This window comes from Miscanthus floridulus, chromosome 7 (assembly GCF_019320115.1).
Source record: "Miscanthus floridulus cultivar M001 chromosome 7, ASM1932011v1, whole genome shotgun sequence".
Classification (NCBI taxonomy): domain Eukaryota; kingdom Viridiplantae; phylum Streptophyta; class Magnoliopsida; order Poales; family Poaceae; genus Miscanthus; species Miscanthus floridulus.
Window position 1 is genome coordinate 26,501,476 of NC_089586.1, and position 19,595 is coordinate 26,521,070.

Consider the following 19,595-nt stretch of genomic DNA (forward strand, 5'->3'; position numbering starts at 1 on the left):
TTTATTACGTTGTGAGAGGGGTTTTATTGTGTTTACTGGGCCCATGAGTGCGAGTTTGGGTCGCTGAGCCTTAGTAAGGTTGCAGGAAGAGCCCCCTAGCCTCTGCGCGGAGCGAGAGGGCCGTCAGAAGTTCCCCTGGCTTTTTGTGTGGCCCTCTCGCATCATTTTCGTTCGAAAGGAGGGGTGTAGGGTGCCATGCTACCCTCGGTGGGCACGACCAGTGACACCCCCGGTGAGCTATTATCGGGTAAGTCCGAGCGGAGGCCCGAGCCCCATTCAATAGGGCTCGGCTAGCGGTCTAGAGATGCACTCCAAGAGTACTAGAGGGTTTCTCTAGTGGGTGCCGAGGCCATTCGCTGGGCCCCGGTAGCTCAGTGCCTCCCTACGGTGGGATTCCATTCGGAGACCTCCCTACTGGTCTCGGACACGACTTAGGGCGCCCCAAGCGATCGTTCGCTCAGGCCTTGGCCAAGCGTGGGCTCGCCCATAGTTGTCCCTGACTCTGCTGCCCTAGGGCGGCTGTCAAAACCCTTGCTGTGGCAGAACCGCCTAATCTAATGCCTCACAGGAGTGCTTATCTTCCATTAGACACTAAGCACTCGAGGGAGAACACTAAATTACTCGGTTCCATCGGGCACACCCCAGGGGAGAACTCGAAAATCCACATTTTTGCCATCAGGATCACAAATGAGAGAATAAAGCTTACATCGTTCTTAACCATTTCTTACAGCACTTTTAATACAACATCAGAGTATAGCATTTATTATTATAATAGCGGAATGAGATCATAATATCAGAGTTATAAACAATTTAATTGAACAGCGGAGTATAAACATGTGAACAGTGTTACAGCGGAAATAAACATCTATTAATGACACAATGAAGTATTGATATATATACACTATGATAACAGATTATGAAACTTTCATTTATAAAAGCATTTGGTGAGAGTTATAAATAGCAACTATGATCGTAGCGTAAAGGAAATCCTCTCTGAGCCCACCAGGAGGAATCCACACACAAAGGTCAGCTCAAGCCTCCACCTATTACCTGCAACAGGGGGAATAAAACCCTGAGTACTCAATTGTACTCAGCAAGACTTACCCGACAGGAGGAAAGAAAAGACTCCAAGGATATGCAAGGCTTTCTGGCTTGTGGGTTTATTGCATTTGCAGGAAGCATTACTAAGCGTGCGTCCTTATATTCGATTTTTATTAAAGCCGCATTGGTTCATTAACTAACCATTCTATGTAAGCATCTATGCTACTTTCAAGCAGGTGATAAGCAATCGGATTTCCTTTGTCTATCTTTCATCTTTCATCTTTCAGTTCTTACTACGATGCTAAACCGTAGACAAGCCATACCGGATAGCCCGGCGATTCGCGAATCAATGCCTCCAGCTGGGTACCCTGAAAATACACGCCCTGTTTGTACCCTAGGCACAAGCAGGACCAACCCATCACTTTCCTGTCCTGGGTGTCCAGGTCCCCGTCCAAACTAGGACTCCAAGCCCCCACCCCTGAGTCCCAGACTCAGTGCGGTGCAAGGACCTCCTCCACCAAAAACAAACCCTGACAGTCGGTCCGGAAAGAGCTGGATCCATGACAAGAGAGCAACAAGTCTTCCAAGCGCCCATACACAAGTATGTGCTCGGGATAATAAGTCTGTGACCTGCCCAGAGTCATATGCAATGATCGGTCCTTAACCGACCAGACATGGAAAACTAGTGTAACCAAGCTATGCCCCGTGTCCATGGCGACATGACTCCTTACACTCACCAATACCCAAACCATATCCCTGCCCGGTCACCATTTTCCTTTCCACCATTTTATATTTTCTAGGTGATAATCATATAGTAACATATTTCTTATATCTCACAAGTGACAGGCAATCACTCGACTTCTACCGGAGTCCTGTAGCATAGCAATCTACACGATCCTGTCATACTAGTAAGACTCATAGGATAAAGATATATATGCAAGTGGGTTTCATTCAACTCCTTAAAACTTAATGCACAAATATAATTTGAACTGCAGAAAGTAGGGGTTATGCACCGGGGCTTGCCTGGAAAAAATATGATAAGAAGTTAGCTTTCCATCATGGCAACATGATCTCCAAAAGCACCATTCTTCCAGCAACTCCTAATGACTCCGTGATCCATCGACTTCCCTATCAAGATATGCAATGTAATGAAATGCAAGGGTATGATCAACTGACTACAATCGTGACTCGTATAATTACACTCTACGTCTCTCAAGTGAACGAGCTAGTTCTAACGACGACTGTACTTAGGCTACATATCCATGTTGTCGCATAAGACATTGTTTCTCACAATTCTTTTAGTTATATAAACCAACGGTGTTTCTTTATCCCATTCTAATGATTTAATCATTATTCACAATAGGCCATCATTATCTATTTAGCAAACTAATTATTCCGGAGCTACAAAAAATTACCACGAGTACCTAATATTGCCAAGAGCCTACTGTATGAATTTCAGATCCAACACTATTACCAATGTATCATGGAAATTCTTATAAGTTTATACTTCGCAATATCAAACACCTTAAATTAATTATATAGCTTCCAAGAATATTATCCAACTATACGAACAAATTAGACTAGCAGATAGATCATAAATTTAGGAGACTAACAAAACTGGTTTCGCTATTTATGGACTCCTATGCTATTTTATATTTATTTTACAAGTTTACTTCCCAAACTAAATTGCCAAGTGCATTAGAAAAACAAAAAGGGACCAGCTATCACCAAAACGGCCCACGGACCAAGTGCGGGCCAAACGCAGGCAGCGGCCCATCGGCACGCACAGCAGGCCGGCCCAGCGACCAGGCGCGGCCCAGTGGCGTGGCCAGGCCAGCAGCACAGAAACAGGCCGAACAGGCGAGCCACAGGCACGGCGGGGGCGTGGCCCAAGCGCCAGCAACGGCCTAGCCAGGCTGCATGAGGCCGGCCTAGGCGCGGCTGAGCGGTCAATGGCCCAGCGACCGAAAGCGGTCGGCCTGTGCGTGGTTGAGCCCAGTGCGCTGGCAAAATTGCGTAAAGGCCCCCGAACTTTCTCTAAATCACTCCATGACACTAATGTACTATTTAAATGAGTCTGATATTTTGCACCGAGAACCCCCGTACAAAGTATTGCTTGGATTAATACCCTTCACACCCTATTCTTCATCCAGAGCAGAGCATGCGGTGGGGAAGAAACCCGCCGGCCAAGGAGCGGTTCGTCGGCGATGGTGCCATCGCGGGACGGCGCGTGGAGCAACAACAGCCCTGGCCGCACCCTAGGACGGTAACAGCTCAGCCGAACGGACCCGGTAGAGTATCCACCACGCGCGCACAAGGATGGCCGTGGGATAACGACGGCGACCGTCTCGCTGGTGCTAGGTGGCCGACGGTGGTAGGCGAGGGAGGCCTCCTTGGCTCCGGGCATGCGCGGCACACCTCCAGCAAGGCCCTGCTCAAGCCTTGCAATGGCAAAATAGTAGGGTGGGTCGGCGCGGCCACGGACGATGGAGCGGTCATGGCGTCCACGCGGTGGTGCGACGCCTCCAGCGCGAGACCAAGGGCGTCCACGCGGGGAGCATGCCAAGGTGGCACGGCCACTACCACACAGCACTAGCACGGCGTGGCCTCGGCGAGCGCTGCGGGGAGGGCTTCATAGCTCAGACACGGGAATGGAGTGGCGCTGCGGGGCAGTGGGCGAGCAGCGCGAATCGAGGGTGCCTCGGCGGCAGCGGGCCGAAAGGCACGCGCGCACAACGCTTCCACGTGAGGTGACCGAGACGGTGCCTCTGAGGCTTGGTGGAGGAGCACCAGGGAGAAGCAGCGCCATGAGTAGAGCAGCGGGGGAGGCTGGAATCAGCGGATGGAGTCGTGGCGGGGTCGCTGTGGAGCTGCGGGGAAGGGAGAGGAGGGCGCCGGTGACTGCGAAGCACGACCGACGGTGAGCGTGGGTTGAAGGTGGGGCGGTCCAGCGTGGCCGGGGCCGAGGGGCGCGCGTTGTGCGGGCGAAGGAAGAAGAAGGAGGCGCTGGTGCCCGCGGCAGAGAAGGTGAGGCAGAGCCGTGCGCGCACCCGCGAAGGAAAAATGGGAAACGACGGACTGCACGGCTGCAGAAAAAGAACGAGAAAAAGAGAGGAGTCATGTTGCCGACAAGGAAGTGACCTGGCCAGACTTTTATTAGCGCACGGACAGCACGGCGTGTTCGGTAGAGTTGCAGAGCGATGGGACAATGGAGGCAGACGGCGGAGAAAAGAACGAGCAAGCAAGAGAGCAGTCGGTCAACTATACAGTCTTGATCAGAGAGGACAGTGCACTTAACACCACAGTTACACTCAGAAGCACGTTTTGGCATATAGTAGCGGAATAGAATACAACTGGCTGACATGACCCAAGGACAGACACCCAGTTCACAAATGCTCCAGCTGCTCGGTGGATCACTGTGGCCACTTGCTCATGCATTCATGAGGCCCCTGCATGTGACTCTTCATTTCGTCCCTAGACTCTGGCCTATTGAAGTACTGGTTACGTAACCTTTTATATATATATATATATATATATATATATATATATATATATATATGTATATATATATATATGTATATATATATATATGTATATATATATATAATGGTTTACTAATTTACCTAAATTGTAACATCTAGGCACAGAAAAATTTCAGCAAGTTCAAATTTAAATTTGATTCAAAAGCTATATATATATATATGTATATCATGTTGTTTATTAATGGAGTTTATTTTATTTATAAATGTTGCTTTTCATGCTTAATCTAATAGAATGAACCGTTCGTCATTTACTTGCTAGAATCATTGTCGGACAGTCCCAACTATCTTTACACACTGAGTAATTTAACTTGGCGTTGATTTGAGTCCACGAAACTAAGTCACACTGGATTCGCGTATCACGTCGAATATGTTTTAAATCAAAAATCCGAGAAGCTCGTTTCGAAAACTTTACTGAGGCCTAAATCGCGGCGCTAAAAAGGATCGTAACACCGGGGTGTTACAGGGGCCCAGCCTTCGAACCCCTGGAGCGTAACGGGCTCGATGCCCTCTATCGTGTTTTTCCAAGTCTTCAAGTGTGAGCTTAGGTTGCTTGTCTTCGTCTTCGGTGTAGGAAGAGCCCCCGAGCCTCCGCACGGAGCAAGAGGGCGGTCAGGAGTTCCCCTGGCTTTTTGTGTGACCCTCGCGCATCCTTTTTGTTCAGATGGAGGGGTTGTTTGCCGAGCCCCCTCAGGTGCGAGCCTAGGTCGCTGGGTCTCGGCAAAGTTGTAGGAAGAGCCCCCGAGCCTCTGCACGGAGCGAGAGGGCGATCAGGAGTTCCCCTGGCTTTTTGTGCACCCCTCACGCATGAGGGTTTGTTTGCCGAGCCCCCCTCGGGTGCGAGCCTAGGTCGTGGGGTCTCGACATATTTGCAGGAAGAGCCCCTTAGCCTCTGCACGGAGCGAGAGGGCCGTCAGGGGTTCCCCTGGCTTTTTGTACGACCCTCGCACATCCTTTTTGTTCGGATGGAGGGGTAGTTTGTCGAGCCCCCTCGAGTGCAAGCCTAGGTCGCTGGGTCTCGGCAAGGTTGCAGGAAGAGCACCTTAGCCTCTGCACGGAGCGAGAGGGCCGTCAGGGGTTCCCCTGGCTCTTTGTACGACCCTTGCGCTTCCTTTTTGTTTGGAAGGAGGGGTGGAATATGCCAGGCTACCCTCGATGGGCGCAAGCGGTGGCACTTCTGGTGAGCTGTTATCGGGTAAGTCTGAGTGGAGGCCCGAGCCCCGTTCGATAGCGGTCGGCTAGCGGTCTAGAGACGCACTCCAAGAGTACCAGAGGGTTTCTCTAGTGGGTGTCGGGGCCATTCGCTGGGCCCCGGTGGCTCGGTGCCTCCCTACGGTGGGATCCCATTCGGAGACCTCCCTGCCGGTCGCGGACACAACTTAGGGAGTCCTAAGTGTTTCGCTTGCTTGGGTCTCAGCCCCGTATGGGCTCGCCCATAGTCGTCCCTGACTCTGTTGCCCTGGGGCGGCTGTCGAAACCCTCGGGGGCCTAGCTTTTGAACCCCTGGACCATAACGGGCTCGGCGCCCATTTCCTTTGTCTGAAAGGAATTGGGTGGGGGATATTCCCTCCCCCCATCGGTTCGACAACAGCGGGCACGCCTTTTGAGGTGATTTTCTCAGGAAGGCGGAACAGCGCCTGCCACTACTGCGGTCGGACACGACGTCGTGTCAGCGGATGGAACATAACTATTCACGTGATTAATGAGGGAAAGGTGGGTACGTGGGTGGTAAAATCGGATCTGGATTAACTGTGCTGGATCTGGGGGAAACTTTCCCGATTTCATCGCCCACCCATTTCATCTCTTTCCTACATAAATACGCAATGAGCCTCGCCCCTCCCCTCCTTACCTTGCCTGCATTTGCCCTTGCTACCCTTGAGCCGTTGCTAGAACAGAGAGCGTCGGGGAGAAGGAGAGAGAGAGGCGAGGTATAGAGAGCGAGAGAGGTTCACCGTCGTAGTCATATTCTCCATCGCACCCATGGCCGGCGCCGTTGTCATTGAGGCGGACTCTTGGGGTCAGTCCGACGTCACTGTGGAGATGCTTCAGTCGCTCGTCGATGGCGGACTTCTTCGCCCTGTTGCCGACTCCAATAGGCCGGAGTGGACCGCTCCGTCGGGCGAGCCGGAGCCAAGGCCACGCGACGGCTATGTTGTGAGCTTCGTGTCCTTTCACGAGCGGGGCCTTGGCTTGTCGACGGATCGATTCATGCGGGTGCTCCCGCACTACTACGGCGTGGAGCTCCACAACTTCAACCCCAACTCCATCGCGCAAGCGGCCATCTTCGTCGCTGTCTATGAGGGGTACCTGGGGATTGCTCCCCATTGGGAGTTGTGGCTCCACCTCTTCCGGGTAGGGCATACCACCAAGCCGACAGGCATGACGAGCGCGAGGAGGGCGGTGAGGGCCGGCGGCTGCACTCTCCAAGTGCGCCAGGATTGGCAGCACCTTTACATCTCGGCCCACCTCGCCTCGACCAATCGCCGCTGGTACACCAGCTGGTTCTACCTCCCAACGATGACGACGGGCTTTCCCCCTACACCAGGCGGATCGTGGAGAGCTGTCCGGAGAAGTGGAGGTATGGCGTCCCAAAGGAGGATCAACCCAACCTACAGCCGCTCCTGGAGGGACTGGAGAGGCTACGTGGCCATGGCCTCACGGCGGCTGTGGTCGTGGCAGCCTTCCACCGTCGGAGGGTGCTGCCACTGATGGCTCGGCGGCGGCGCCTGTTTCGAGATGAGGCCAGAGGAGCCGATCGAGGGCATCTGGATGTCCGCCTCTGCCCTCCCCGACAAGGAGATTCTACGTCGGGTGAGGGAGACGGTGGATGGGAAGCTGAGGAGCGGTGGTCTGGCCCCTATTGTGATGCGCCTGTCATGGGGGTACTTCTCTTTGGTAAGTCACGCGCTGCTGCGGCCCCCGAGGCCTCCTTGTTCCTTACTATTTTCTGGTGTTTTATTTGCGTCCGCCGTTCCTACAGGGGATGAGGGACGTGCGAACCTCCCCGCCACCCGTTCGTGAGGACACAGCGCGGCGGGCGGTGAACCGGGTGCACGCCGAGGCGTAGAAGAGGCGGAAGGACGCCAAGGAGGCAAAGCGTATGAGGAAAATCCTCGTGCGCGAGGGACTAGAGAAGCGCCACCAGCAGCAAAGGCAGGACGGTCTCCCATTGGAGGCGTCCCCGTTGCCATCACTGTCGATGGATGCTTCGGATGGAGATGACGAGGGTGAGACAGGGCGGGGTCCCCTGGACCATCTCGCTGATGTCGGGGAGACGGTGCCTGGGGCATCGGCAAGCAGCCTGGCGCTCCTAGGAGGAGGAGGAGACACCTCGGGGTCAGCGATCGCCCGCCTCGGGGCCGAGGCCGACACGCCCGAGGCGCGGGCATTGGGAAAGCATGCCGTCAGCCCGGTGGGCTCGACGGCAGCGGTGGAGCAGGTGGCGGTGGGGGCGACGCAACTACCCCCATAGAGGACCGAGGGGGCGTCGGGGTCCGTCGAGGACCGGCTGGCGCCGACGGATATAGAGGTCATGCCTCTACCGCCGCCACTGCCTTCGCAGAGGAGGGTCGCCGTGCCGAAGCAGTTGCAGCCCCGCTCGAGGTAAGCATATTTTCGACAGAGCTGTAGTATTTTCTATTCGTTCTTCGGTCGCATGCTGACCCCGTAAGTATCTTGTCTTCAGCCAGAAGCGTCCTACGGATGCACTCGCCTTGGCGCCACTTAAGGCGCTCAAGGTGAGCCCCAGCTCCACCGCCCACTGGGTGGTGGAGGCGCAAGCCGCCATACAACATGGCGCGGCGTCAGTTGCCCAAGGAGGGGCTGTCGAGGCGAGCCTGACACAGATAGGGGAGGGAGCGCCTCCGCCCCACAAGGCCGAGGCTCATGAGTCAGATGGGGCCGAGGCGCCCTCAGTTGCCGAGGCCACCGAGGTTAAGGCCCCCCAGGCCTCCAAGGCCAAGGCGACGGAGGCCGGGGTGCCCAGGACCACCAAGGCCGCAGCGGCGGGGGCCGGAGCCCCCGGGACCACCAAGGCCACGGGGGCGGAGGCCAACGTGAGTGCGGCAAGGCTGGCGGCCCAGGAAGTGGAGATGAAGGCGGCGGAGGCCTCGGTGGCGCCCCTGGTCCAAGGCCTGTCGCTGTTGCGGGAGAGCGCCCGGGAGGCAGAGGTCCATCCGATCTCCTCCGATGATACTTCCCGGGCGCAGGAGGTGGTCGACGCCGAGGTGGCCGGCACCATGGAACAGCCGGCTCTGACCCCGAGCAAGGGAAGCTTGGCCCTCGTGCGGGTACAACCCGAGCCCCATGGGTGGGATTACCCACGTGTCCTGTGGCAGAGCTGGGATGACCCTAAGGGGGAGCCTCTGTTCGCCCTCGAGGACGTGGCCGAGGGTGGCGCTGGGACACCTTCGAGCAATACCGCCAGCTGGCGGAGCGGTCACTACAGACGGCACTGTCCGTGGTGGCCGATGATCTGCCCAGGGTCGCCCAGGTTCGCGCCTTCTTTTCTCATGTGGTGTTGTCTTTTTTCGAGTTTTCTTGTAGTGAATGACCCCTGTTCTGCTTACCCAGGAGCTCGAGACCCGGTCTCTTGGGAAGTCAGTCTTTCTCCGATGGGAGAGGGACGTCTGGGACCAGCTCCAACGGTAGAAGGACCTGCTGGCTCATGCCAACGAGCTTCTGTCGGCGCGGAGCACGGAGGTGGAGGACCTCCACCTACGTGGTACCAATAGGGAGGCTACGATGGCGGCGGCCCAGGAGTAGGTCGCCCCCTTGGCGGTGCGGGTCAAGGAGTTGGAGGAGGAGCTGACCCGCGTGGCCGGTGATCTGGATGCCTTTAGGTCCCAGGCTAGAGAAGCCACGGCCTCTGTCAAGTCCCTTGCTGGACAGCTGGGATGGAGCAGGGTGTGCACCAGCTGACGAAAGGTGCCTTGGATGAGGCCCTCAAGGCAGCTAAGGCTTCCCGGACTGAGGCTGTGGTCTAGAGGGGAAAGGCCGAGGGTGAGTCTTATTCCCCTTGTTTTATTTGTTTTTCTTATGTTTGGCCCCTAACTCCTTGGTGTGATATAGAGCTAGAGGGAGAGGCCTCTAGGGCGGCCAAGGCCTCCCGGGTCGAGGTCCAGCGCCTAAAGGAGAAGGCCAAGGCGTCTCGGGTCGAGGCCCAGTGCTGGAAGGAGAAAGCCAAGGCCTCTCGGGTCGAGGCCCGACGCTAGGAGGAGAAGGCCGAGGGTGAGTCCCGTAGGCTTCCGCCCCTATTTGGCTTGTTTTCCTTTGCGCTCAACCCCATTCTGTTTCTTTTGGCGCAGGGTTGGAGACGGAGGTCACCTGGGCAGCCGAGGCCTCTGTCGCCGTGTAGGCGGTGCTCAAGACCGAGATCGAGGAGCATGACGCACTGAAGAGCGCCGCCCATACTACCTGCGAGGCCCTGGAGGTCGAGGGGTCCAGTCGGGCAGCTCCCTCGGGAGCCGCCTAATTGCGTTGAGCGGCCAAGTACCCGAGCGACTCCGAGGGGCGCTGCACACGGGCGTTAAGCGCGCCCTGGCCATTATCGCCTCGCACTACATCGGTGTCAACCTCACGGCTATCAGCGATGGCTACGTCTTGCCCGATGATGACGGGGAGGCCGACGAGGAGGTAGCGAAGCTGATGGAGGTGGCGGAGGGCCCCGACACGGCGCTGGCCAAGATGTTCGAAGAGGAGGTGGTCCCTCTTACGCCGTCTGCCGATGCTAGAGACCCTGAGGCCTGACCTAGGCCCAAGAGGCCGTGTAATTAGATTAGGGATTATGTTACCCTATCGTAACGCTGGTGGCCATCGAGGCCTTTTTAAAGTAATCGTGCGTCTACGCCTCCTTAATCGTTTTTCTTTGTATTTTCGAGCCTCTGCCCTCTATCCTATTTCTGAGCATATCACTTGCAAAGGACTTCTTCGGAGCCTAAGCTATCCCTAGGGCGAAAAGGTGGTGAGGGAGTGCCGTAGCCTAGAGGCGTAAGCTATCTCATGACTCAGCCGACCTTTTGGCCCTAAGACAGACTTTCGGTCCTTAGGTCTTTTACAATTGACTTGTCAGAGCATAATAGAGAGTTTGGCATAGAAAATTTTTCGAAAAACAACTAAAAAATGGTGCGTGGGACTTAGGGGGGAGTCCTCCCTTCTAGCCCCCGAGAGAGGCTCAGTTCTGCAGAGGCAGAGCTGAGTCTCCCTTATGGTGTTATCGTAATGCCGAGGCCCGCGATGGGCTCAGTGGGTTTCTCAAAAAATTGGAACAATTAAAGAACGCTTCTTAATTATATTTCGGGAAACAATGTACATAATGCTTGGGAATTTAAGGGTAAAAGCGACATAGCTGTTCTATGTTCCAAGCGTTGGTGAGGATTTCACCCTTCTCATTGGCTAGCTTATAGGTTTCGGGCTTCAGCACTTGGGCGACGATGTATGGTCCTTCCCATGGCGGGGTTAGCTTGTGGCGGCCCTTGTTGCTCTGCCTCAGCCTCAGCACCAGGTTGCCCACCTTCAGGTCTCGGCTTTGAATGCGGCGGGCTTGATAGCGTCGTAGAGCTTGCTGGTATTTGGCTGAATGTAGCAGCGCAATGTCTCAGGCTTCCTCCAACTGGTCGAGGGCGTCCTCGCGGGTAGTGCGGTTGCTCTACTCATTGTAGGCCCAAAGCCTCGGGGAGCCGTACTCCAAGTCAGTGGGGAGGATGGCCTCAGCCCCATAGACTAGGAAGAATGGTGTAAACCTTGTGGCTCGGCTCGGGGTATTCCTTAGGCTCCAGATGACTAACAGGAGTTCGACAAGCCATTTCTTGCCAAACTTCTTCAACCGGTTATATATTCTCGGCTTGAGGCCCTGTAGGATCATGCCATTGGCAAGTTCTACTTGGCCATTCGTCCTAGGGTGTCCCACGGCCGACCAGGCCACACGGATGTGGTGGTCATCGTAGAACGTCAAGAACTTGTGGCCGGTGAATTGCGTCCCGTTGTCAGTGATGATGGTGTTCGGAACCCCGAACCTATGGATGATATCAGTGAAGAACAGCACCGCTTGCTCGAACTTGATTCGAGTGATCAAACAAGCCTCGATCCATTTGGAGAACTTATCGATTGCTACCAATAGATGGGTGTAGCCCCCGGAGGCTTTCTGTAGAGTCCCAACCATGTCCAGCCCCCACACAGCGAAGGGCCATGTAACGGGGATGGTTTGGAGGGCTTGGGGCGGGAGGTGCATTTGTCGCACATAGTACTGGCATCCCTCGCAGGAGCATACTAGCTTGGTGGTGTCAGCAACCGCCGTCGGATAGTAGAACCCTTGGCGAAAGGCATTTCCGACGAGCGTTCGAGGCGCCACATGGTGCCCGCAGGCTCCCATGTGCAAGTCCCAAAGTAGGGTTTGACCTGCCTCGGTAGTGATGCATCGTTGGAGGACACTAGATGGGCTTCGCCGGTACAACTCGCCATTGCTGAGGACGTAAGCTTTGGCTCGTCGTGCAAGCCATCAGGCTTCGGTTCTATCTGCGGGGAGCTCTCCTTGAATGAGGCAATCAAGGAGCTGGACCCGCCAGTTCGTGCCCTGGTCGGCCTCGAGAGGCCCCATGTTGACTTCCATGACCTCAGGCTTGGCCGAAGGAGTCTCGGTGATAGAGGGGGCCCAAGCCCTATGGGGGGCTCGACCGCTGGGCCCTCTTTTGCCGCCGAGGTGCAGTCAATGGAAGGTTTGTGGAGGTCTTTAGCAAAGATGTTCGGGGGGACCGGGGCCCGCGCCGATGCCATCTTTGCCAGTTCGTCCATGGCCTCATTGAATTTGTGCACGATGTGGTTGAGTTCGAGACCGTCGAACTTGTCTTTGAGGCGACGTACCAGCTTGCAGTACGCCTCTATCTTGGGGTCATGGTAGTTTGACTCCTTCATCACCTGATCGACGACGAGCTATGAGTTGCCCCACACGTTGAGGCGCCGTACTTCGAGTTCGATGGCGATCTACAAGCCATTGATGAGGGCTTCGTACTCGATTGCATTGTTGGAGGCGGCGAAGTGGAGCTGAATCATGTAGCACATGTGTACTCCGAGGGGTGAGATGAAGAGCAGACCCGCGCCCGCCTTGGTTTTCATTAGGGACCCATCGAAGTACATGGTCCAGCATTCCGCCTAGACTTGGGCTGGTGGCAGTTGGGTGTCGGTCCACTCTGCCACAAAATCGGCCAAGACCTGAGACTTAATTGCTTTCCAAGGCGCAAAGGACATAGCCTCCCCCATGAGTTTGATGGCCCACTTGGCTATCCTACCCGAGGCCTCCCAGTTATGGATTATATCCCCCAGCAGGAAAGATGACACCACGGTTACCGAGTGGGATTCGAAGTAGTGACGCAGCTTGCATCGAGCCAAGACTATGGCGTAGATCAGTTTCTAGATGTGGGGGTAGCACGTTTTGGTCTCGGAGAGTACTTCGTTGATGAAGTAGACAGGTCGTTGGATGGGTAGAGCATGCCCCTCTTCCTGCCTCTCGACTACTACGACCGCGCTGACCACTTAGGTCGTTGCGGCGACGTAAAGTAAGAGAACCTTGCCCTTGGCTGGTGGTACCAGGACGGGAGGATTAGTGAGCAATGCCTTGAGTTTGGTGAGGGCTTCTTTGGCCTCAGGAGTCCACGAAAAGTGTTCCAAATTCCTCAAGAGGCGGTATAGGGGCAAGCCTTTTTTGCCAGGGCATGAGATGAAGCGGCTCAGAGCCGCAAGGCATCCCATAACCCTCTGTACTCCCTTAAGGTCTCGGATCGGTCCCATGTTGGTCACGGCCGAGACCTTCTCCGGGTTGGCTTCAATGCCACGTTCCGAGACTATGAATCCCAAGAGCATGCCTCGGGGAACCCCGAACACACACTTCTCGGGGTTGAGCTTGATGCCCTTCTCTCTAAGGCATTTGAAGGCTATCTCTAGGTCATCGACGAGATCTCTAGCCTTTCTGGACTTGACCACGATGTCGTCCACATAGGCCTCGACGGTTCGCCCGATGTGCTCGCTAAAGACCTGGGTCATGCACCGCTAGCATGTGGCCCCCGCGTTTCTAAGGCTGAATGGCATAGTCACATAGCAGTACATGCCGATTGGTGTGATAAAGGAAGTCGCGAGCTGGTCGGACTCTTTCATCTTGATTTGATGGTAACCGGAATACGCATCAAGGAAAGATAGGGTTTCGCATCCCGCAGTGGAGTCAATGATTTGGTCGATCTGAGGTAATGGGAAAGGGACTTTTGGACAGGCTTTATTCAAACCAGTGTAGTCTACACACATTCTCCACTTCCCATTTTTCTTTTTGACTAACACAGGGTTAGCTAGCCACTCTGGATGGGACACTTCCTTGATGAATCCAGCTGCCAAAAGCTTCTGTACCTCCTCACCGATGGCTCTACACTGCTTCACCGGCCTGGAGCCAGCCCGGATGTCTAAGGCGTGCTCGGCGACCTCCCTCGGTATGCCCAGCATGTCCGAGGGACTCCATGCGAATATATCAGCATTTGCACAGAGAAAGTCGACAAGCATGGCTTCCTATTTGATGTCAAGGGTGGCACTGATCCTCAGTGCCCGATCGTCGGGGCAGGCGGGGTTGATCGGGACGAGTTTGATAGCCTCCGCGGGCTCAAAAGCCCTAGCGTGGCACTTGGTGTCGGGCACCTCGCTACCGAGTTGGTCGAGGTTGATGATGAGGGTCTCGGCCTCTACGATAGCCTCGACGTACTCGATGCACTCAACGTCGCAGTCGTATGCATGCTCGTATGTGGACTCGATAGTGATGACGCCGTTAGGGCCCGGCATCTTGAGCTTGAGGTACGTGTAGTTGGGGACCACCATAAACTTGGTGTAGCATGGCCACCCCAAGATGGCATGGTAGGTTCCCTTGAACCCAACCACCTCGAAGGTGAGGACCTCCTTACAGTAGTTGGAGGGAGTACCGAAGCAGACGGGCAAGTCAATGCACCCGAGGGGCCGCGTATGTTTCCCTGGCACAATGCCGTGGAAAGGCGTGGCACCACCCCGGAGTTGTGACTGGTCGAGCTCCAGAAGCTCTAGGGTGTTGGCGTAGAGGATGTTGAGGCCGCTGCCTCCATCCATCAATACCTTAGTGAGCCGGGTGTTATCGATAATGGGGTCGACGACAAGTGGGTACTGCTTGGGGTTCGGGACGTAATCGGGATGGTCGTCCTAGTCAAAGGTGATTGCCTCTCGAGACCAGTTGAGGTACCGGGGAGTGGCCACCTTCACCGAGAAGACTTCCTGGCATTCCCTCTTCCGCTGGCGTGCCGTGAGGCACGCTGAAGGCCCACCGAATATCATGAAGGCGTTGCGCACCTCGAGGAATCTGTCGTCCTTGTTGTCGTCCTTGTCGTCGGCGCCCTTCCTCTTAGCATCGTCATCAGGGGGGCCCGAGCTTGGCATAGTAACACCGGAGCATGGTGCACTCTTCGAGGGCATGCTTCACCGGGCCCTGGTGGTAAGGGCAGGGTTTCTTGAGCATGTCGTCAAAGAGCCCGGGGCCTCTGGGGCCTCGAGGATTTCTGCGCTCTACGGCCACGACTAGGCCGGCCTCGAGGAATTCCTGCTTCCCCTAGTGACCCTTCTTCTTTTTCTTGGGGAGGTGGGGAGTTGAGGCCCTAGGGGTCTCGTCCCTCCACTTCCCCTTGGTGTCGTCGTCGGGGAAGATGGCCCCGATGGCCTCTTCGCCCAAGGCGAAGTTAGTGGCGATGTTGAGGAGTGCGACCACCGAGGTTAGTACATTCCGGCCCAATTCTCGGACCAGGTCTCGACAGGTGGTGCCAGAAAGGAAAGCCTGGACAATTTCCGAGTCACCGATGCTCGGCAACTCGGTGCATTTCTTGGAGAAATGCCGGATGAAGTCTCGGAGAGACTTATCTAGCGCCTGGCGACAACTCTTGAGGTCCCAGGAGTTCCCAGGGCACACGTATGTGCCCTGAAAATTCCTGACGAAGACCCTTACCAAGTCATGCCAGTCGTGGATCTACGAGGGAGGGAGATGTTCAAGCCAAGCTCACGTCGAGTCTGACAAGAATAATGGGAGATTGCGGATGATGAGCAGGTCATCGTCCGTGCCGCCTAGCTGACAAGCCAGTTGGTAATCGGCCAGCCAAAGTTTGGGGTTGGTCTCGCCGCTGTACTTCATGAGGTTGGCCGGTTACCGAAACTGGGCCGGGAATTGAGCAACGTGGATAGCTTTGCTAAAAACTCGGGGGCCAGGCGGCTCGGGAGAAGGACTACGATCCTCCTCACTATCGTAGTGGCTGCCTCGGTGTGGATGGTAGCCCCGGGCGGGCCCCTCATTGTCATGGCGCCGTCATCGGCCGACCACCTCGTGGTCGCCTTGCGCCTCGCGTCGGTTATCGAGGCGGTCGTGGACCGAGGGGACCCTATTGGCTGTCGATACCTGAGCAGGCTCGGGACAGACTGAGGCCCCCCTATCCTGCTGAGGCGGTGCCGTGGGAAGTTCTAAAGCACCCCTGCACCGTCGAGAGGTGGAACTCTTGGCCTGCTGCACCGCGGCGGTCTCGAGGAGATCCCGGAGCTCGCCGCGGACCCGTCGCCCCTCCGTCGTAGAGGGCTCAGGCATCGTTCGGACTAGCATTGCCACGGCCATGATGTTCTGGCTAGCGCAATTGAAGATTGGGGGTTGCTCACCCCCTTCGTCATCGTTGATGCGGTGGTGGATGTCGTGGGCCCTCCGCCAGGCTCCTCCGCCGTCACCGCGAACTCGTGGCTCCTGCTCGAGAGTGTCTCGGAGCTGCTGCAGGAGGAGTCGGTCTTGTTCAACCTTGGCCTGAAGCTCTCAGAGCTGTTCTAGGTCTAGGTGTCGAAGTTGTCCGGGGGTAAGGTTCTCGTTCCACGCCACCGGTAGGACAACACGCGAAGGTGTGGCATCGCCTGCTCCCTAGTGAAGCGGGGAACGGTTGCTTGCCCCCTCGTCCTCATCGCCCGTGCTTGGCATTCTGAGTCCGACGTGGAAGCACTCACGAGTGGGATCGTAAGTGCCTTCGTCATCAGAGTCAGAGTAGCCGAAGCAGTAGTCGCTCGTGGCTAGGAAGCAGCGCGTAGCTTCAGGGTCACAAAGTCCAGAGAAGTCCGCTCCGGCCCACGCCTTGTCCTCCTCTGAGGAGTCAGCGTGGGTGTGAGTCAGAGTCATGGTGCCGAAGTCAAGGGCAAAGCGTTGGTGGCGTCCTGAGGGCTCGGCGTGAGCAGAAGCGTAGGCGGAAGCATAGGTGGTGGTGGCATTCCTCAACCTGAAGGGGTATAGGGATGGTGCCATCACCAGGCTTTGCTCCGCTGAAGTTGACTCCATGGGAGGTGGCGGGACAGAGCTTGACGATGGGGCATCACCGCGCGCTACCGGCATCCTTCCTATGCCCAAGCTCAGGCTAGACAGGTCCCCAACCAGGGACCCTATGCCAATAGCTAGGCACGGGATACCGGCGGAGCGAGGCGCGTCGCCCTGTGTTTGTGCAATGTTGGGGTGGCCCCGCTCGCGTCGTGCTTGGCGAGCGCGACGAGAGCGGCTGCTCGGGCACCGTCTACGCCTAGGCTGCTGATGCGTGATGTCGTTGTCGGTCGGTGGGGCTCGAGGGTGTGAGGAGCACCATATCGTACTCACATCCTAGAGACATGAACTCTAGGCTCCCGAACCAGATCACCATGCCGAGACGCAGTGGTCGTACGGGGTCTGCCATCTGGAACTCATTAGGATGATGAAGCTGACACATAGAAATCCCCTACCTAGCGCGCCAACTGTCGGTGTTTTGGACCGGCGGACCCTGAACCAACTAGTAAAAACGTGCTGCGTGCCCCTAATCCCGGATGGTGATGCAAAGAGACACAAGGTTTATACTGGTTCGGGCAATGGGTGCCCTACGTCCAGTCCGGGAGATCGATCTTGTATTCCTTGCACCAAAATGCTCGTAGTAGGGGGTTACAAGCAGGGCGAGAGAGGGAGCTAGTCCTAGGTCTCTGCGCGAAGTGGTGTGGATTGCTTGAGATGTTGATCTCAGGCGGTGGAGAAGCGTGCGTGTTACAGAAAGTCGAGTGTGTGTTCGTCTACCTCGTGAACCCGTGAGCCTCCCTCTCTCGAAAACGGCCCGAATCCCTCCCTTTTATAGTTGAAGGGGGGACATGGGTGATACATGTGTTAGCTATGCGGCGTCGTGCGAACAGAGGCGGCATGTCCGAGCCCTGTAGCTAATTACTATGGCGGTATGGTTGATGGAGTGGTCCTACCCTTGAAGCGCTGGAGCGACATGCCGGTCACACCCAAACTTGTGCGACGTGGGAGCTCCAGTGATGGCTAGACACAGGGCCTGGCGAGCGACGTGCTGCTTGCTGTGCGTTGGCTGCGTGAAGAGCCGAGGCCCAGTTGGTGTTGAGGCCAAGCCGTCATAGGGGGCTCGGTAGGCACAAATCCCAAGGTTGTTGAGACCCTAAAGTAGACTGTCGAGGTGTGGGGGGGGGCAGTTGGTTCTGTACACTGATTCTGAGGCTATAGTAACCTGGACTTGATTCCGCACGCCGCATTATTTCTAGAGCAGGGGTTAGGTAGCACAGTGCAGGATGGGCGTCGGTCGTGGGCACAGTACCGAGCACAGTGCCCGGTAACCCCTGTCCTGTCCTAGACGACATGGCTTCGACGTGACTGGCGTCCAGTCGGCCACGCCGCTGTGTCGAGCCGTCGTTCGGCTGATATCGCGGGAGCGGTCGAACGCGCCGGTCGGACATGACATCTTGTCCGGGAAGTTGGTCGAGGCGGAGGCGACGGGTTGTTTTGCCGAGCCGGCCTTGGGCGGGGTGGAGAATCGGTGTCTCGTCCGAGGCTGTACGCGCGGGGCCTCGGGCGAGACGAAGAATTGGTTCCTCGGCCGAGGCCTTTCGCGCGAGGCCTCGAGCGAGACGGAAAACTGGTAGGCCGGCCGAGGCCTTCCGTGTGAGGCCTCTAGCGAGGAGGAGGGTAGGTGGCTTCAGACATGGCCGGGGTTAGGCCAACAGTTGTCCCTTGGCTTTGATTTTGACGGGGTCTAAACGATTTTTTTCGATTGTTGCTTAGGGGACCCCTTCTCATGGTACCTGACAAGTACTCTGCAACCTCTCTGACACACAGTGTTGTAGGCGTCGACATTTTCCCTACAGTATTGTGGGCGCCATTAGACTCTCATACGGTAAGGCTCCCCCACATGCCTCTTGGCATCGACAGTGTTGTGGGCGCCGGAATTACCGTACCGAGTGAACATGATGAAAACTCCTCACATGCCTCTGGGCATCAACAGTATAGCAGATACCAACATATGCCATACCCGAACAAGACGACGTAACCTCCCACGTGCATTCGACATCAACAGTGTTGTGGGCGCCTACCATCATCCTGTACCTGCCAGCGTAGGCAACAAGGTTTAGAAGCGTACATACTCTCTCCCTCTCACTTGTAAAGCCCTCCTCTTCATCTATAAAAGGGGATGCGCTCTCCCAAGAAACTCAGTTGATCCAGGCTGATCAAAGTCATTCCATTCTCACTAGATCGATCAAGTTCCCTAGTACACGACTATAGAACCGCCAGGTTCGAACCTTAAGCACACGCTTGAACACTTAGCTCATAGCGGAGCTCCTGTTGCTCTCGGCCCTTCCGATCGGAGCCGACCGGATCACTCGCGCACCCCATCTTTCTCCTTCTCGTTTGTAACCCCACTGCAAACTTCGAGCATCTGGGCTTAGGAATAAAGTCACCGACCGACTCAAACTGGACGTAGGGCATGTTGTCTGAACCAGTATAAACCCTGTGTCATTGAGTGCTAGGCTACCTCCGATCACAACGTGTGGCAAAACTACAAATATTTACTTGTTGGTCACTTTCTGCATCGACACCAGTAAACCCTGCAGTTTGCACTAAGCGCACACAAACGAAAATTTTGAGAACAACAAAATAGAGGTGCAATGTAACCAATGTGAAGAAGCTACTAGACATGGCTGCTACAA

The 19,595-nt window shown here is 55.8% G+C and overlaps 1 protein-coding gene across 1 annotated transcript; it reads left to right on the plus strand.

Moving 5' to 3' along the window:
- Positions 1–8,112: 8,112 nt before the first annotated feature.
- On the plus strand, positions 8,113–10,328 carry LOC136465255 (uncharacterized). The gene is made up of 3 exons (XM_066464063.1): positions 8,113–8,183; positions 8,266–8,711; positions 10,090–10,328. Exons 1-3 carry the CDS (start codon positions 8,113–8,115, stop codon positions 10,326–10,328), a joined length of 756 nt encoding a protein of 251 aa, XP_066320160.1.
- The last annotated feature ends 9,267 nt before the right edge of the window (positions 10,329–19,595 follow it).